This window comes from Schistocerca gregaria, chromosome 1, assembly GCF_023897955.1.
Source record: "Schistocerca gregaria isolate iqSchGreg1 chromosome 1, iqSchGreg1.2, whole genome shotgun sequence".
NCBI lineage: Eukaryota > Metazoa > Arthropoda > Insecta > Orthoptera > Acrididae > Schistocerca > Schistocerca gregaria.
In genome coordinates, this window is record NC_064920.1 from 311,234,799 (window position 1) to 311,256,305 (window position 21,507).

General features: G+C 40.1%; 1 protein-coding gene across 1 annotated transcript in view; it reads right to left on the reverse strand.

The window, feature by feature from the left end:
* The window catches only part of LOC126343159 (KAT8 regulatory NSL complex subunit 3), a 157,622-nt gene that overhangs the window by 21,865 nt on the left and 114,250 nt on the right, over nucleotides 1–21,507 (reverse strand). The window contains exons 11-13 of the mRNA XM_050001917.1: nucleotides 17,575–17,761; nucleotides 4,572–4,697; nucleotides 1,809–1,900 (exon numbers count right to left, since the gene is read on the reverse strand). Coding sequence (XP_049857874.1) covers nucleotides 1,809–1,900; nucleotides 4,572–4,697; nucleotides 17,575–17,761 — 405 coding nt within the window. The remainder of the gene's footprint in view (nucleotides 1–1,808; nucleotides 1,901–4,571; nucleotides 4,698–17,574; nucleotides 17,762–21,507) is intronic.

The window sequence follows — 21,507 nt, forward strand, 5'->3', positions numbered from 1 at the left end:
AGCAAGAAGGTGCTTAAAACATCACTGTAGGCCTGTGTTGTGATAGTGACAAGCAAAACAACAAGGGGTGCAAGCCCCCTCCACAAAAAACACGACTACACCATAACACCACCGCCTCCGAATTTTACTGTTGGCACTATACACACTGGCAGATGACATTCACCATACCCACACCTGCCGTTGGCTCGCCACATTGTGTAGCATGAGTCATCACTCCCCGCAACATTTATCCACTGTTCAGTTGTCCAATGTATATGCTCCTTACACCAAGTGAGGCGTCGTTTGGCATTTACCAGTGTGATGTGTGGCTTATGAGCAGCCGCTCAACCATGAAATCCGAGTTTTATCACCTCCCACCTAACTGTCACAGTATTTGCAGTGGATCTAGATGCAGTTTGGGATTCCTGTGCGATAGTTAGGATAGATATCTGCCTATTACATATTACAATGCTCTTCAGCTGTCGGTGGTCTCTGTCAGTCAACAGACGAGGTCAGCCTGTACACGTCTGGGCTGTATGTGTTCCTTCACATCTCCACTTCACTATTACATTGAAAACAGTGGAACTAGGGATGTTTAGGAGTGTGGAAATCTTGTGTACAGATGTAAGATACAAGTGACACCCAGTCACTTGACCACGTTCGAAGTCCGTGAGTTCTGTGGAGCACCCCATTCTGCTCTCTCATAATGTCTAATGACTACTGAGGTCGCTGACATGGAGAACCTGGCAGTAGGTGGCAGCACAATGGACCTAATATGAAAAACATATGTTTTTGGGGGCGTCCGAATACTTTTGATCACATAGTGTATATTTTTATTCCAATTTACACACATTTCCAATTCATATAGACATATAATACCTAATGTCTATAGTAATTTTTCCCACATCAGATGGCAAATAAGGAATTCAATGACATGTTTTTTAAAATGTTTTTAAATTAAAGCAATGTACAGTTATATTGCTTACATTAAGACATGACTGACACAGCCTGAATCAATATTTCACCGCAAAAATGCAATTATATTGATTTTTGCCAATGCAGAAACTGTTACGAGTTATAGAGGTGCATGTGACTGTGAAGTGCAAGTGACTGACAGTCCAGCAAAAGTGCTCTAATAATCATCCACCATTACACCTGACTGGAGCTACTGATTTACTCTTAACCAGTGAAAATAATATGAGATCATGTATTAGAGAATGGATATGTGCAGGAAATGGGCCCTATTACGCGAACTTACTGGTATTTAAGAATTCCCTATTTAAAAGAACAACCAAGTTTAGAGTATTGTACTTCCTGGAACAATCAGATGCTATATATGGGTTACAGATCTGGACAATTCCCGAAACAGATAAGAAGAATGTAAGGGCATTCAGAAGAAAAACCCTGTGAAAAATTTGTGGGCTCGTGAGAGAGGCAGATGGACAGAGAGTAAGCTACAACCATGAAATACAAGAGCATATAAAAATAAAAAAATAAAAAAACACTGGTTAGGACATACAGAGGGTATGACAGGATGCCCAAACAAATAACGAAAGGGCGACTGTATTCCACCAGAAGCAAGGACTGATCCAGAGCTAGATAGCTGGACAATGAGACAGCTTACCTTACCCAGATGGAGATCTGATGATGGAAGAAAAATGCAAAGAACAGAGTTGTATGGAGGAAGATTGATGATTAGGCCGAGGTCTATCACGGGCTGTAGTGATGAATGAGAAGACGACGAAGAAGAAGAAGAAGTTCACCCTGCATGTATTAAAATATTTAAAATACTGAAGAAGTTTTACACATTATATAATTTAATTACTAACCTGCTCAGATCCCACCTTCTGATTTGTCCATTTTGTCTCTTGAGATCCCTGTAACTTCTGTAATCCCATTACCCGTGATTTCTGACGACCTCCTAGCAACAACACAAAAATAAATATTTATAGCATAAGGTGCAATTCAATTTAAACCAAAGAGATGTGAAATAACTTTTTTTATTGTTCATCTGGGAAACATTCAAATTTATTCAGTGTGATGAAAGTATGTTGTCTATAATGAGTGTTTTAAAATTGTTCCACATTATACTACAGCAATCGCTGCAAAAAGCATGTCTGTTGAATTTGCTGCACTATCAGAATACCTACAAATCATTACTAGAGGGAACATAAAGTCATACCAACAACTCCGTATGGCATGTTTCATTCTACATCACTGACAGACTGTGTTCTCTTTCCTCAGTGCAGCCAATGCCAAACTGAGATACACTGCTGAAAATGATGCAGCATGGTACTTACTTAATGATACATTCTTGCCTTTTAGAATATAAGTCCAAATAAATCCATCTTAGTTAATGATGCATTCTTGCCTTTTAGAATATAAGTCCAAATAAATCCATCTGTGCTTTGATGTTGATAACAATTTACACGTGAAACTAGTTGTGATGTGCCAATTGGCCAAACAGTGATACTGAATGATTCAGGATGTTACAAAGTCAAATGCTCATGTCTGCATGAAACAAGCAGAAGTGGCGAGAGTTGAGAACTGTTTAACACACAATACAGTGATCCACCACTGACATGTACAAATTTGATTAACTAAAACATTCACATCACAAGAAAGTGCCCAACATGTTCAGCAACAGTGGAATTGTAGCACTGGGCCTCATGCACATTCTCAATGCAGAAATTATCAAACACCACTGGTATCTGACACATTCCATACACATTATTAACTGTACCATGTCATATTTTTACGAGGTGGGGGGGGGGGGCAACTTATGAACTTTGGCAGCCATTCTGAACAATATTTACCCAGTGTGAGAAGTACAAAAACCCAACATCCAATTGGAAAACTCTTCCTTTTTTCCCTGTGTACTTTCAAAATGTTATCCCATGCATACGAAATTTGTGGTTGATATTAAGAATGTCGCAGGAAACACTTTTTACATGTTGTCTGCAGCTTAATGATCAAATGACTACAGCCCAATAAACAAAAATAAAATGTATGGGGTATTCTGTAAATAAGTACTTAAAACAATTTCAATACTTATGGTGCTGCACACCAATAAGTGGATGAGCAATCCTAGAAAGGAGGATATTTTTTGCAAAAATTAATTGATTGATTATTAATTACTATTAATACTCAATCAATTAATTTCTGCAAAAATTAATTATTATTAATACTCAGTCAATTAATTTATCCTTTTTTCTAAAATTGCTCATCCACTTATTGGTCTGATGCACTAATGCTTATAGGAGTTTCAAACACCAGAGTCTAGAATTTATTTCAAATTGTACTACAATGATAATGTCAAGTAGTCTGATTCTATTGTAATTACCTCTGCAACATTGAGTTTATAGCTAATTACAGCCACACCTTTCTTGCCATGCCTTTCTCCACTAGCATATGTAGACTTCTCTCCTTGCACTGGTACCGTGCATAAACACCAATGGACTTGCAATGATATTAAATATTTTAAAATATAAACTGCAAGCTTCAAAGTATCTCTAGTCAACCTCCAACTGAGTTGCAGTCTCCAACTAAGTGCATAGTGAAGAAACGTAAGGACCTACCAAAAGTAGTTGCTTGACATATTTTAAGCACTAGTTGTAATTTGTTGTCAGTATTCTTTGAAGAGGTAGTCTGCAGTGGCTGCTTCCAACACTTAATTTATAACTTAGATAATTGTACATCCATGAGAGCTCTCTTTCAAGATGCAGTTTACAGAACAAATATAAACAACAGTACCAATTATTTTTCTTAATTATGACCACATATAATCCAATTCGTCATAGCACACAATTTCACTATATCCCTAGTTCGGTGCCCGGAAATTTTTAAAAGAATGACTATCTATTACCTAATATTGTGAAATATGAAGGTTGAAGTAATTGTTACTAGTCACTATTAAAATACAAAACAGTTGTTTTTTTAATACTTTGCCTAAATGTAAAACTGGATTTACCATATAAAAAACTAACTGGCTGCAGACTTCATTTCCACTTCCATTATCACAGAATTTGTAAATATTCAATAGGCATACAAAAAATCTGCACCAGGCAATAACCAAATTTTCACAATACATATTGTTCTGAAGACACTGGGTGGGAAAGTAACAGGAGGCTAGTTTAATGATTACACGGGGCAAAATTGGTGATTGCTTATGCTCCCAAACTAAATAGTGAAAGAAAGGTGTTATTCTAATTAATCACATTGTTCAAATATTTAAATGTGTAGCACTCATAACACTTGTGGCACTGATGATGTGATACATCAATGACCACACTAATCACACAAAAGATGATATAAAAAAGGGTTCTTGCCAGTGAATACAGGAATTAATATCTATCTTCTACAGACATTAATGATGGCAGGAATAGAAGTACAATGCTTTACTACTTCCCATTTTTCACCTGATCGCTGATGTAAATGTAGATGTATATTCATTATCTTTTGATTCACTTTTCTAATTTCTATTTTATTTGAAGGATACATAATGCTTTTGTTACTTAAAAGTAAGTACCCAAAACTAGTTGTTAGATAAGGAATTAAAAAACAAGCACTACAATAAGCAATTCTTAACTAACCTCTCATACTGCCTGTATTGCTCACAGAGACATATGTAGGCAGTGTTGAAAGTGATGACTTAGGTGGTGATTCTAGCCCAGGTGCAGATTGATTTGGGGTGCTGGTTGCTGCTTGTTGTGAGATATCTGAAAAACAAAGGACATATCTAGAAGATAAACACAATATACTACCCGAACAGATGCTAACTGTACAGTAAAACCAATATGTTTCTCACCTGCACTTCAACACCACATGTAAAAAAGTCCTGTAAGCCTAAAAATGCAGGAATTTTCAAAGTACCCTTTCCCAGTTTAAAAAACATCCAAGTTTCTTTGCGTTGGGTACTAACAATTACTTCAAAGTTATTGAAAGGCCAAATCAAAAGGAGTTGTGTCAGTTGGAACAGGTGATAGGAGGAAAGAGGCATGGAGTGGGAGGGAGGGCAGGTGAAGGGCAACTGATGGCTGGGAGGGAGATGCAGAAGGTGCACTTGATAGGAATGGAACACAGTCACTCACACCAGTAAGCCTGAGATTGTGCAACACACAATGATAATAGCTTGGAAGAGTGGATTGGGAGGGGGAGACAACACAGAGGAGAGAGAGGAGGGAGAGAGTGTGGGGTTGAGGGCACAAAAACTGTATGACTGAAGTTAGGATTCTAGGCAGGGGACTAATGGGGTTTGAGGCCAGAAGGATTACAGGAATGAAGGATGTGTAGTAAGGATAACTCTCGTCAATGTAGTTCCAAAAAGGTGCTGGGGGCATGGATCCAGATGGCAAGTGTTGTGAAAAAGCTATTCAAATTGAGAAAGTTGTGCTCAGCAGTGTGTTCTGTCCCTGGGCACTCAACTCTGCTCATGGGCACTTTAGTGTTGGTCATTCATTCAAACAAACAATTGAAAGGTAGTCATGCCCACATAATATGCCGTGCAGAAACTGCTGGTATATGACATAGCTCCTTTCACAGACAGCCCTTAATCTGCTGCGAGACAATAAGCCTATGGCGGGAGTTGATGAGCATGAGCTGGGTGAGTGAAGTGAGCATGTGCCACACCTGAGGCAGAGGGGTGGGAGTGAGAGTGGCATCTGGATATTGTGTCAGTTGGGTAGGCAACAAAATACAACTTTAGGAGGGGTGGAAAGGATGTAGGTAGAATGCCCCAATTTCTGAGCATGATGACACATGACTGACATCATGGCGATGGTATGGTTCAGTTGCTCCGATCTGGGATGTTACATGATCCCTATACACTAACTACCCCCATGCCCCAGGTCTCATTTCTATTGAACTCTAGCTCTCCCAAGACCCCCACCTAATTCCTTATACATGTACCTAATAACATTTCCACATATAGCTACTTCTTGTTTGAGGTAAAGATATGTACTAAAATCCACAATATGACCATTGGCACGAACGTGCCACCTCTTGTACCAGTCTGTCTGTGAATTGTAGAAAGGGAATTTTACTGAACTCCCAAAATGCAAAATGTCTTGTCTGGTTCAGGTAGACTACTGATATCTTCATGCTCTGTACCCTGGGACAAGTTGCTATTTTCCTTTGCACTGTATACTGATGGTCTGACAAAGGCCATCACAGACAAGCACACTAACCATCAAACCTAGTCCATAAACAGATTTCCTGCACCGTATCCTCACACACCCATAATAGTGCAACATCTCCAAGAACCAACATCATTCCAAGGTTGCAGTAACTGAATCATGTTCTTTGCTACATCCATCATCATCCTTGGGAATGAGGGACATTCGACCTACAATCCTTCAAACTTCTCCTAAAGTGCATAATTTGGTTGCCTGCTCAACCTACATAATATCTTGGTCCGTCTCTATACTGCTCCCACTGCCAAGCTTTTACCACATGGGTCATATCACAGTGGAAGACTCAAGTGCAAGACTTGTCAATTCACCCTCACATGCCAGCTCCGCTACAATTTCTGCACAGTATTTTATTAGGTATTACCACCAACAGACTATCCACTTGAATGAACTAACACTGCCAAACTGTGGTCAAGAGCAGAGTTGACTCCTCAGTGGTGGAACACACTGCTGAATACAGCATGCTCAATTTCAGTGGCTGATACACAAACTGTGCTGCCTGTATCCTTCCCAGGAGTACCATCTTTTCTAACTACAAAGATTGGAGTCATTCCTGCTGCACACCCTTTACTCCATTATCCTGGCCTCAATCTCCATTATCTTCCTGCAGCCACACCCTCCTTCATAACATTCATCTTTTCTGCCCCCCACCCCCCACCCCCACCACCACCCCGATACACACCCCTACATCAAATGCTGCACTAACTTTACGGTTCCAGTACCCCTGCTTCGCTTTCGTATAACACATACCTGCTGCCTCTCACTCCCACATTACTACTATCTCAAACACCCAATGCCACCCTCTGAGTCATCCTTCTCCAACCCTTCCACTTGCTCCCTGCCTCTTTTCTTTTGTCATCCACACCACCCAACACAACTGCTCCAGCTCAAAATTGAATTTGTCCAAAATGTAATGAAGTTTTCATTCTTTAAGTGTTACTGTCGACTACTCAATATTTCTACTATTCGGCGAGTTGGTACCTTCACTTCTAAATTATTTATATTCTACCAGAACTTTCGTTAGCAGCCGTTATGTTATGTCTCATATGACACGAATGTGCTAGAAAACAGCTGCCACACAATCAAGCCATCTTAGCAGTTGACATCCACACATTCTGAAATTGCACCAGCATTTATTTGAAGATGACTTAGATCAGTGAGAAGAGTTTTATGAATGGATAAAAGCGGACAGAAATGAGGGCAGATCATAATTAAATGAACTGAATACACGGGAACAGTTTAAAGAATAGCAAATAAATAAAAAATGCATTCTTATGATAAAATTGAAAACTTGCTTCCAAAATTCTAGCTTCATTCAGATTTTACATGCAAAATCTACATTTTTGTGTTTTTATACACACCACTTCTTTGCTTCAAACTTGTGCGAATCAATTCAGAGTTTATAAGAAGGTACACAAATACATGTAATTAATGGTTGTCCAGATGTATTACGAGTTTTATCCATTTGGTCATCCTGTTGTTTTGTGAAAGTTTTATCCATTACCCTGATACAGTGGTCTTAAGTTGCACATACAATCTGGTTTTATGCAATTCACACATGCTGAGACAGTTTAAAATGATACAGATGATGGCAAAAAATATATTCTTGTGGGAATAATAGGAAATATTTGCATACCAGAATTATGCCCAGACCTGTACAAAATGATATACTGTTTGATCAAGGATTTAAAGCTTTATCAATAACCACATAGAAAATTAAACTAACATGAAAACTGCCATAAAAGTAACTGTCAGAAAAAAGGTCGCCTTCTTTTAACTGCTAGAAAATGCTTTGCTTCGCTTTCTTCAAAAACTACTACACTATCTTGGATAAATTTTATTTTGGGAGAAAATAAGCTTAAGTTCATCAATTTTCATAAAGAATTGAAAATTTGATAGAATTTTGTCATGCATAAACTGTTTAGCAATTTTTCTGTTTATTTCAGCCAATGTTATTCAGGTTCAATTAGGGCTGGATGTTGCAACATTTCACACCAAAATTATTCAAGCTGAGTTTTTCTAGCAGTGGTTTCACAATTTTCAGGGTTTTTTTTTTTTTTTTTTAAAGAATTTTAAGTTAAGTGACAATAACAAAGTGTGCAATTTTCAATAGTTTATTAATTGTTGTGTGAATAATTGAGCTTGCAATATAATAAGCTTTTAAGTAGGTTTAACTATGTAATATGGTCGTACTGTAAGTCTGTCTATGTAACAAGGTGGTGCACTTGCTAGCATGCTGGACTCACATTCGGGAGGAGGACAGTTCAAACCCGCATCTGGCCGTCCTGATTTAGGTTTCTGTGATTTTCCTAAATCACTTCAAGCAAATGCTGAGTGCTTCCTTCGAAAGGACACAACTGACTTCCTTCCCCATTCTTCCCTAATCCGATGCGACTGATGACCTCACTATTTGGTACCATCCCCCAAATCAACCCAACAATTTACATACATTATCATCAAAAATTTCACACAGTATTTAATATTTCATTTGATACTGTATTTATCTTTGCTGTTATTTTGTGCACTGTATTAACTAATTATGGTACTTTTCATACGTTTGCTTATAAAGTCTCATATGTAAATGAACAAAATTTGAGTAGCTAATGAAAAAAATAAAATAAAAAAATAAAAAAAATGAAGAAAAGTAACAAAAATTAAAAATACTTTACAAAATTAAAAATACAACAAAAAATTAAAAAAAAAACAATACAACTCCCATGGGTATGTGACCTTGACGATGTGGTGAGACTTGCTTGCTCTGAGGACACAGTAGGCTATAGCGGACAAGTTCAGCTATACCAGGCAAGCAAGTACCCATAGATGAACCACATTAATGATGCCCAACTCAAGCAACATTGTTTCAAAGACAATATAAAATTTACATCAGATCAGTTGGCACTCAAGTTGACAAAAATCTACGTCTGTTGTCAAACTTTGGTGTTCTAGCATCAAAATTATGGTAGAGTAAAAGTTAGGAAACAGAATGAAAACTTCTCCTATCATAACATAAAAAAGGCGAACACGTACTGGGCAGACTTAGTGATGTAAAGGAATCACGATAGTTTTTTGACTTATCTGGCAGCTTCAAAGCATTGACAGGGTGTATACGTGCACAAGGAAAAAAAATTCCCAGGTTTCTCCCGGATTTCCCGGTTAAAAATACACTTTCTCCCAGGTGGAAACATAGTTTTTCCCTGTTAATTGACACTATATTTTCTCTCGGAACTGTATAACTTATCAATCCTTTGAATGGTTATGGTTTTATACATGGGCGTAGAATTTCCCGGTGCTTTAGAAAGCGAAACACCTTTTGGAAAGATGTTTGATGTGCAGTAACATGTACGCTGCATATTTTTGTATTACGAAAGTATAAATTCGAATTCCACCAAACACCGCATGTTACTTTCCGAAGCATTGACATCGATCTTGCCAGCCGATGACAGCAGATATTCAGAGCTTCGGACACGTGGTGTAGTCAGCCAATAGCAACAACACTTCAGTAGCGAGAACACACAAACAGGAAAAGTTAATGGTTTAAATTAATATTTATAATGTTGCTACAAGAAAAACAAAGCTTCCACATATAATGTTAGTCTCAGGGCCAATACGCTGTAAGACAAGCTAACATTTTAAGATATATCACACAAATACGCCAGTAAATTTTTTAATAAGGATATAAAAGTGTGATCTTCTGGGCTATAAATTCTTCTACATGGCTCGTCATCAAAGATCTGATTTTTAAATGAGCTCCAGATTCCCAGTGAAGTAGGCTTCGGCCTGATATTTAACTTTTCAATGTGGTTTCGGGATGTAAATTTCCTTGGGTACCAGTACTTTTGTCATCTCATATCTGGTTCTTTGTTACGACATAATGCCATACGTGCTAGAAGATAAAAACGTACACTTGAAATGCAGTGAACAGTTGAAACTAGCCAATAGTTTGGAATTAAACCCTTTGTTTCAAATATATTGAATGCCTCAGCGGAAAAGATTAATAAAAGAAAATTTCTTCAGCAAACCGATAAAAATAACTTCTTTGTTCTGCATGGCAATTAATGTTTGACTGTCAGAAAGGTGGAAATAAAATAAAATCTGAAATAAATAACGTATTTTAGCCTTCCGTAATTATGTGAATGTATTTTAATTCACATGATAGCTCCCGGCCAAAGAAATCGATTTTGTTTTCATTTGACGTGAGTGCAGTAGGCAAAGAGGAAGCAGCAAAATCACTAAATGTAAACACGGGTCACGTGGAGACTACCCGCTTCCCTATTATAACTCAGACTGCTCTGCGCATCAGACCCGTATCCACGATATTTACGAACCGGCGCAATAGTAGATAGTGGCGTCCCTTGTGCTTTTGAGATAGGACGTCAAAATAAAAAAATTAAAAAATCGAATTTTCAAAAATACGTTCATTTTGTAGAGCACATCTTTCTGAAGACTCTGATACATAAAACATACGTGTCTGAGGAATTGTAAGACATGTTATTTGATCTTAAGTGTGCCAAAGAGCAGCACCACACCTCTTCACACAGCATTCTTCTATCGCACGTCACTGTATTTCGGTCTGTGGAATTTAAACGTGTATATTTTGTACTGGAAGCCATCAAACTATATTCAGGACAGGGGAAATTAAAATGTCCTATGGTGCCTCTCCTGCTTCCAGTCGGCGGGTTTGACATCCTGCCCCTCCTTATTTTTAAAAAATAAAACTCTTCAGAAAATTTGTACTCTTTATTCCCTATTACCTAACAACTTGCTGCTTTGTGTGACATAAAATTAAGTATAGGATACATAAAACCGGTAAAGAGAAGAGACAAGCAATACAGTACATATTTCTTCAATCCTTAGCTCCTAGAATTTTTTTTCTCTCTAATCTTGCCATCGCTACAGCTTTATATGGCGTACCTTCCTTTCTGTGAAAGGATCTGTTACCTCATCAAAGTTCGTCAAACGTTTTCTACCGAAAAATCTGTAATTACAAATAGGCCCAAGACTGGTGTCGTTTCTCGACCTCATTACCTATATTTTGTCACTGTCTGCGAGATAAAACAAAATAGGCCTCTGTAATACTGCAGCAATTGTAACACACGCCAACTAAATGAGACGGTTTTGGCAGAAATTGTCATTTTTATAACACAGCAGAATATAATTCACGAAGTACCAATATCAAATGCCTATTAAGCCTACTACAAGCAAAAAGCTTTACGTTAGGAAATAGTTTTACACTTCATTCATACGCTCCAGTTTCACAAGCATGAGATTGAAAAGTAGCAGTGCGAAATTTTTATATAAATTTGGAATAGTCATATTCTTCCATAATTTAAGTGATGTCACCGTTTCTTCTCCTTCCTCATTCTAACAAACAATGTTGTCATCACTAATTCTGTATCTATTCCTGCCAGTGTCAAAGTTTATTCGCCGGTTAACTTGACTAACTCTGCTAGAATCACCAGTTTAGTTATCCTGCGATTATTCTCCGGTGAGGCGTTATTACGTGTACGTACAGCGCGTTTTCCCCGCCACTTCCAGAACAGACCTTAAAGCAGCTGCTAGCCGGAGACTGTACAACTGGCCCTTGCTAGTATATCGATCTGGCCAAAAATTTTCTGTCAAAATTTCATTTTCTTGGACACACCGAGAAGATAATACATGCCGCCGTTGGATAAGCAGCTGCAGCAGCAAGTCGTATACCCCTAGCTTACTTATTTGTTACATAGTTTAATTCTTAATTTCTTTGCGTGTTTTTGGGTACTTGCATTGTTTAATTCATAAATTTAGGACGAATTATAGTATTTGAGAGTTGTAGCATCGCACTTTAGTGTTTACTTCGTAGATTCTTACTTAAACTGCGTGTGAATTTCGTATAGGAAGTGTAATTTCAAGTTTTAGTTAGTGTAATTGTAAATTCAGGCAGTTGTAGCGCAGTCGTTAGGCATTTGTACAGGTTAGTTCATACATTCTTTGCGTGTTTCCCTTGCGTTATCTAGGCACGGACTCGTCTTTCAGTAACTGTGTTCAACATCGATTAGAATGTACAGGGACTGTGACTGCTGTGTTCAGATGAGGGCTGAGTTGGCATCCCTTCGCTCACAGCTGCAAGCAGTGCTGACTTCGGTCGCGCAGCTTGAGGCTGTTGCCAATGGGCACCACTGTCGGGAGCCAGAGTTGGGTATCACGGGGATGTCTACCTCGTCCCGTGTGTCCCCAGATCGGTCTGCCGCTGTGGTTGCCCCGGTTGCTGCCCGCAGTGGGGCTGAGCCCTCGCCTGTGGTTGATTGGGAGGTCGTTCCAAGGCGTGGCAGGCAGCGAAAGCCGTCCCTGGAGGCTGATCAGAAAGCCTCCCCGGTGCGTCTGACAAACAGGATTCAGGCACTGTCTCTGGCTCAGCCAGATGCAGCTTCCTGCCCTGTTTCAGAGGATGATTCTCAGCCTTCAAGGTCCGGGCAATCGCACAGGGTGGGCTTATTGGTAGTTGGGAGCTCCAATGTTAGGCACGTAATGGGGCCCCTTAGGGATATGGCGGCTAAGGAGGGGAAGAAATCCATTGTGCACTCCGTGTGCATTCCGGGTGGAGTCATTCCTGATGTGGAAAGGGTCCTTCTGGATGCCATGAAGAGCACAGGGTGCAGTCAGCTGCAGGTGGTGGCACATGTCGGAACTAATGACATGCGTCGCTTTGGATCTGAGGAAATTCTCTCTGTATTCCAGCGGCTATCTGATTTGGTGAAGGCTGCCGGTCTTGCTTACGAGATGAAGGCAGAGCTCACCATCTGCAGCATCGTTGAAACAACCAACTGCAGACCTTTGGTGCAGAACAGGGTGGAGGGTCTGAAAGAAGCTCATACGGTTTTGCGACCGTGTTGGCTGCAGATTCCTTGACTTGCGCAAAAGGGTGGTGGGGTTTCGGGTTCCGCTGAATAGGTCAGCTGGCGGCTACACGGGTAGCGGAGGCTGTGTGGTGTGGACTGGGCTGTTTTTTAGGTTAGAAGGCCTCAGGAAAGTACGAGGTGCACTGCAATCTCAAAGGGTGCATGGCAAATACAGGACGTGCTTGAATCAAGGAACAGTCGGAACTGTAGTTGTAAATTGTTGTAGTTGTGCTGGGAAAGCCCCTGAGCTAAAAGCGTTAATAGAAAGCACAGACGCTGAAAACAAATAAATACCCCACTCATACGGTTATGGTTGGTGGGGACTTCAACCTTCCCTCGATATGTTGGCAAAAATACTTGTTCAAAACCAGTGGTAGGCAGAAAACATCTTCCGAGATTATCCTAAATGCTTTCTCCGAAAATTATTTCGAGCAGTTAGTCCACGAACCCACGCGAATTGTAAATGTTTGTGAAAACACACCTGATCTCTTAGCCACCAACAATCCAGAGCTAATAGAGAGCATCATGACTGATACAGGGTTAGTGATCACAGGGTCATTGTAGCTAGGCTCAATACCGTTTCTTTCAAATCCACCAGAAACAAACGCAAAATAATTTTATTTAAAAAAGCGCATAAAATGTCACTAGAAGCCTTCCTAAGAGACAATCTCCATTCCTTCCGAACTGACTATGCAAATGTAGACGAGTTGTGGCTCAAATTCAAAGATATAGCAGCAACAGCAATTGAAAGATTCATACCTCATAAATTGGTAAGAGATGGAAGTGATCCCCCATGGTACACAAATCAGGTCCGAACACTGTTGCAGAGGCAACGAAAAAAACGTGGAGTTCAGAAGAATGCAAAATCCCAAAGATTGGCTAAAATTTACAGACGCGTGAAATTTTGCACGGACTTCAATGCGAGATGCCTTTAATAGGTTCCACAACGAAACATTGTCTCCAAATTTGGTAGAAAATCCAAAGAAATTCTGGTCATATGTAAAGTACACAAGCGGCAAGACGCAGTCAATATCTACGCTGCGCAGTGCCGATGGTACTGTTACCTACAACTGTGCCGCTAAAGCGGAGTTATTGAATGCAGTTTTCCAAAATTCCTGCACCAGGGAAGACGAATGGAATATTCCAGAATTTGAAACACGAACAGCTGCTAGCATGAGTTTCTTAGACGTAGATACCTAGATTATGCTGATACAATAGCTCCCTACTTAGCAATTATATACAACTGCTTGCTCACCGATAGATCTGTACCTACAGATTGGAAAATCGCGCAGGTTGCACCAGTGTTTAAGAAGGGTAGTAGGAGTAATCCATCGAACTACAGACCTATGTCATTGACATCGGTTTGCAGTAGTGTTTTGGAGCATATACTGTATTAAAACATTATGAATCACCTCGAAGGAAATGATCTATTGATACGTAATAAGCATGGTTTCAGAAAACATAGTTCTTGTGCAACGCAGCTAGCTCTTTATTCGCACGAAGTAATGGCCACTATCGACAGGGGATCTCAGGTTGATTCTGTATTTCTGGATGTCCGGAGGGCTTTTGACACCGTTCCTCACAAGCAACTTCTATATCAAGCTGCGGGCCTATGGGCTATCGTCTCAGTTGTGCGACTGGATTCGTGATTTCCTGTCAGGAAGGTCACAGTTCGTAGTAATAGACGGCAAATCATCGAGTAAAACTAAAGTGATATCAGGTGTTCCCCAGGGAAGCGACCTGGGACCTCTGCTGTTCCTTATCTATATAAATGACCTGGGTGACAATCTGAGCAGTTTTCTTAGGTTGTTCGCAGATGATGCTGTAATTTACCGTCTAGTAAGGTCAACCGAAGACCAGTATCAGTTGCAAAGAGATTTAGAAAAGATTGCTCTATGGTGTGACAGGTGGCAATTGACGCTAAATAACGAAAAGTGTGAGGTGATCCACATGAGTTCCAAAAGAAATCCGTTGGAATTCTATTACTTGATAAATAGTAAAATTCTCAAGGCTGTCAATTCAACTAAGTACCTGGGTGTTAAAATTACGAACAACTTCAGTTGGAAAGACCACATAGATAATATTGTGGGGAAGGCAAGCCAAAGGTTGCGTTTCATTGGCAGGACACTTAGAAGATGCAAAAAGTCCACTAAAGACACAGCTTACACTACACTCGTTCGTCCTCTGTTAGAATATTGCTGCGCAGTGTGGGATCCTTACCAGGTGAGATTGGTGGAGGACATTAAAAAGGTTCAAAAAAGGGCAGCTCGTTTTGTATTATCACGTAATAGGGAAGAGAGTGTGGCAGATATGATACGCGAGTTGGGATGGAGGTCATTAAAGCAAACACGTTTTTCGCCGCGGCAAGATCTATTTACGAAATTTCAGTCACCAACTTTCTCTTCAGAATGCGAAATAAATTTTGTTCAGCCCAACCTACATAGGCAGGAATGATCATCAAAATAATATAAGAGAAATCAGAGCTCGAACAGAAAGGTTTAGGTGTTCGTTCTTCCCGCGCGCTGTTCAGGAGTGGAATGGTAGAGAGATAGTATGATTGTGGTTCGATGAACCCTCTGCCAAGCACTTAAATGTGAATTGCAGAGTAGTCATGTAGTTGTAGATGTAGATGTAATCTCTGTTACCTGTTATTCCTGTTAGTCATTTATTCGCACTCTGGTAGTCTGAATCAATGGATTTCGCTGGTAATCATAACATCGCTCATCATTCGCAAACCCAATCAACCACATAATCAGACAATGGTTGGCTTTCTTTCGTTCGGCTATACTCTGCTCAGCTCGTATAGCCCCTTTGTCTGCAGGAAAATTTATTTCTAGATGTGACGAGGATTCCACTGACACAGACATCACGTACACTATGCACGCATTCACAAATCAACTTATGATTCATTCAGAAATCAACTTAGAATGTGTTCAACCATGTTCAAAAACCGACAGGGACACATTTCAAAGCCATACAAATAATCGATAGACCAACGTGCGCTGGATGCTAGGCACTTTGTGAAACAAAGAATATGAATTGCACCCCCCACCCCCACCCAACAAACACACACACACACACACCCACACACACCCACACCCACACCCACACCCACACCCACCCACACACCCACACCACACACACACACACACACACACACACACACACACACACTCCTAGATCCAGGGCTGCTAAAATTTTTCCCGGTAGCACCTAGCTGTCCCCCCCCCCCCCCCCCCCCCTCCCAACGTTTCTGTAGCCACAAGCAGAAGAAGGTAATACACAACTGCGCATACGCATGATCCCACTCGTAACTGCTAAAACATATCTAATGTTAACAGTTGTGACGTCATGCTCGTTGGAGGCACTGCATAGCCTTCCTAAAGCCTTTGACACATTTTGCTGTTGGCAGACGCTTGTATGAGCACTGTAGATGGCTCATTTCCTTTGCCATTTAAGTTTTATTTAATTTTTTTCTCTCGTTCATGTTTTACTGCTGTAGTATGATTCTGCAGTAGCAAGATACAGTAATATCCTTTGTCAGAGTATTGGTTCTTACCAGTCAAAATTACAAAAATTTAACTAAGAACAAACAAAATGAAAAATTCCCGCGTTTTTCCCGGTTTTCTTCCGGCCGAAAATATTCCCGGCTTTTTCCCGGATCTCCAAGTTGTCCCGGGTCATAGATACCCTGATTTAAATCGAAATATCTTGACATTTTCACCTTTTTATGAGTTAACCTACTTCCCCAGCACAATGAACACTCTCAGTTGCAAGACGTTGCGATACCTGCATCTTGCAATTTATAGGCTAAAGACACTGATACCATGCCCAAAACCCAGAAGATTTGCCAGCCATCATAAACAATGTATAATATTATATGGCTGAAGAGGATACATATACTAGCTGAGAAAGTTTTTCGGGTGAAATAAAATTTCTTGGCTTAGTGGTGGTGGTGGTAGTGGGGTGGGGGGGGGGGGGGGGGGGCAATACTACAATTTCTTTTATTTCTGGGTGGAGGGGGTTGATTATTTTCCCCAAGGGAACCACATTTCTCCCCCAAATCCACACTCCCATTACATGTATGGTGAGAGGTGTAAGAATCAACAGACAGAAGCTTGTGCACTTCTATTGAATGGTAAGCATCTACAAAACAACGTATCCCAGAATGGAAATGTATGCATCCTGAACTTTAATTACATGTTGTGTCATCTTGCACGACATGACAAATGCCATATTGGATGACATTGTGGCATGTGTCATGTTATACACAAGACATCACATAATATGCTACTTTACACAATGCATTATATAACATGACAGGGGTACTAATGCTAACAAGTAACGAAAGTGTGAATAAGTCAAGATGTTTTGATTTAAATGTCTTTGAAGCTGCCACATGTCAAAAAGCTAGTTCCCTTCTTTTACAAAGCTAACTCCGCTATGATAGGGACATTTTTCATTCTAGAATGCTTATGAATAAAGTTTTAAAATACAATAACAACATTAATGTAACAAACTAAAGGTCTTACCAGAACGGGGACGCTTGACTGATGAAGAAGTCATCTCAGTGAAAGGTAGTTTCCGTTTTCCTTCTAGCTTATTAGTTACACTATTTTCTGTCACACTACTTGCTGCTGTGACTGTATGATTTGTAATTGGTCTTAACTGTGGCCTTGGTGTTATTAACAAAGTTCCTAAAAATTCAGCTACTTCATCCTGTGAAAAAGAATTGGAATGCAATACCTTGAGAAAATTTTTGAATAATGATATAATTCATATGTAAACATGCAACATGAATCACTCCTCCAAACGATTGATTGCTGCTCATTATTTGTCTACAACTAACAATGTGATAATTATTTTGATGGTTGTGCATTTCGTGACTATGTGCCCTTATACCCCTGACATCACTTGCTAAGATCTGGGGGACTAACATTTAAATTAGACATTAACATCTGCTATTTCAGAAAGGGATAAAAATAATGCAATAACGAGTCCACAAGCTTTATCTAATCCTCTGAGTACAGTACTTTTCTTTTAGAAATTGCAGAACAATAATGGTTGTGTATGCAAAGCTTCGGTGAAATTAACGATCTGAATGAAGTAACAATCATTCCTTTGACAATTAAATACTGCAATTCTAAACACTCAAAATACATATGGAATGTGTAGGAAGTGCACATATTCACGAGTACAAATGGTATGGATGCCAATGTATAATCACAGGAAGTGTAATATGTGAGGCATGTCTGTAAAATAAGGTCTCCATTTTCATTTTTCTTTCCAAATAGAAAACACATTTAATGGCAATGAATATTACATTGAAAGTCTGGCTTTCAGATATTTTCCAATGTTATCACCTTTGTGATCAACGTACATCTGCATGCACTGTGGCATTTTTCATACACCCTTGTGATGGAAATCTCCCACTACATTGCACAGGTAGTGCACAACCTCGTTTTTCAACTTGTCGTCAGTCTGGAAATGCATTTCACTCAGGTGTGACTTCGACTCAAGAAACATGAAATCACTAGGTGCCAAGTCTTTACTGTAGGGAGGATGGGTGAGGATGTCCCATCTGAACTGGACTGGAGATAGGCTGTTGCACGGGCAGTATGGAGGTGTATTATCATGATGAAAACACACTCCCGTCATCAGCATTCCCCTCCTTCGATTTTGAATGGTACAATGCAGTCGTTTCAAAGTGTCACAGTAGTGAGTAGCATTTATTATTGTGCTGGTGGGCATAAACTCTTACAGCAATACACCTTTTCTGTCCCAGAACACACTGGACATCACTTAGCCGACAGAGAATGTTGGTTCGAATTTTCACAGTCTCACTAAACTTGAATGCTGCCACTGACAAGAATTTTCCTTAGTTTCAAGTCTCGTATAGCATACCCAGGTTTCATCGTCAGTGACAACAGAACCCAAAAACTGCTTGCCCTGTTCTGCATAGTGCTCCAGGACTCTGTGAGCTGCTTCAACATGTTGCTGTTTACAGTCTTCAGTGAGCATTTTAGGGACCTACCTCGCACAAACCTTACAATCATGCAAATGTTTGGTCAAAATCTTTCCAACTGAACTCTTACTGACTTCAGAAATCTGTTCACACAGCTCATGAACTGTGACACACCAATCTTCAATAATTTATTTCTCCACTTTTGCAATTGTTTCGGCCAAAACTGAAGGCCAACCAGAATGCTCTTCGTCATGGACATCTGTATGTCTATAATTGAGCTCTCTGACCCACTTCACATACATTTTTGACATCCATTCGTTGTGGCCCACAGACTTCGCATGACTGACCATGAATATCAATGGGGGTAGTACCCGTGGCACTCAAAAAAAGGATTACTACACACAACTCACATCTGACAAGAGAAGTGAGGGGGAGTCAAGACTGAGTGTCACATTGCGCTAGGGTTGGTGGTGATCTAAAGGACAAGAGCCAAACTACAAGCCAGTGTTGCCAGATCTCATGTAAAAGTGTTCGTCACAGCTCTAGCATCTTGGAGACCTTAATTTATAAACACACCTCTTATCATGGGTTATATTGACACACATGATCTCTTTCTGCAGCATTACCTGTATGGTCACAAGACGAATCCCTTTTATACAGTAAATTTGTGCTTTGCTGATACCAAACAAAGCTTCCTGTGTTACTGAGAGATAAACTCGTGTTAGTTACATCCTATCTATCACAAGTAGTAGATTAATAGTTCACCAAGCATAAAAAACTGATTCATTAGTTTCCATACATTGCAATGTAAATCATTCATATAATCAACTGATGAAGTAATGCACAAGTGACTAAAAGTTAAAATACTGAGCAAACCCCCCCGCCCCCCATTTCCGTTGCATGAATGTACAATCTTTGCTGCAAGGATGCCGGTTTTGGCTCACACGTCCATTCTCAATCAACACACCTTGTTATTAACTGTAACTAGTCATACAGTATGGTGACAAAAGGTACAAACAGCTTCTGTACAGAAAATCAAAATTTGAGCAACAAGTACTCTCATTGATAAGTCAGCCTATGTGTCTACTGTTTTACCAGAACAGTTTGGTTGTCATTCTAGTGTCACAATAGACACATGGGCTAGCTTACCAGTGAAAGCAATTGTCACCCACAATTTGACTTTCTGTACAGAAGCTATTCGTGCCTTTTGGCACTATAATGCATGACTAGTTACAGTTAATAACTGGTATGTGGTTTGAGAATGGGCATGTCAGTCCAAAACTGGTAACCACCGCAGCAAAGATTGTATATTCATGCAACTGAGATGGACAAAATAATTTAAAAAAATTATCGGATTTCCTCAATACTATAATGACTGCAGGCCTACCGTCCCAATGCAGCATGCCTCAAATCAACAAGGAAAATTATAGTCCAAATATGTGACAAGTACAGATAAAAAGCCATATTCTTAGATTTATTAAAAATAAATAAAACACCACTCACGAATTGGGCCTTAGGTCTGTCTCGACTGGCCTACCTCTGCCTACGAGACAAGGAAATGATATATGATTGTGGGACATACATTCTCCATATTGTCAATCCCTTCGGATGTTATTGCCAGTAAATTAATTCTGATGCAACTTCAACATGCGCAAACAAAACAACTGGCAAGATGCTGTTCAATAATGAAACCTCACTGTTCTTGGCCAAGTCACATGTTCATCCAGTGTAGTGCCGCTAACAGGGTAGGAGTACAATTTGTGACAAGGTGTGAAGGAACACTGCATTAACTGTCTGGGAATGGTGCATGTGGCATGTCAACATTTGAGTTAAGACAACAAGCAGGTGAAGTTATTGCACTGCAGCAGTAATCCGTGATGCAGGCAATGCAATGTCTTCATCATCGAGGTTTCAGTGGTGTTGCAGTACATAGCCAGGAGTGATGCACTGAAAAAAGTGCAATGCAATTTGTTATAAATAACCAATGATTCTTTAGCAGAGTTACTCAAAGTCCAGCAGTACCACCAGGTCACAGTGGCTATGCCAGACGAGGAGACAACAAGGAGTCATCAGCTGCAGCCACAGGTTCGACTTGCCACCTGGGTACCTGCTTCTTGCACCAAGTCCTCCAACCGGATTTGCTGCCACTGTGCAGTGGGCTGGATGATCCAGTCCAGCAGCCACCAGACTCATGACGGAAAGCAACAGGTAGGGCCTTGGGCTCAGCAGCCACCTTCTGACAACAAGGTTGGTGCACCTCTTGCCGTTCACTTTGGTTGCCTGCATGTGGTCATTACCGAAAATCCCAGTAACTGCCATTGATGTCAGTGCTGTGGCTCAGGCAAGACAGCCACAGGCCTGGCACCAGGTGCAGATGTCAGCAAAGCAAGGCACCGGTATTTGTTGAGCAGTCATCTGGGTGGACTCTAGCTGCAGGCTGACCATTACCGGCCCACCAAACCACAAAGTAAAAGTAACAATTGACGATAAAGTGTTAATT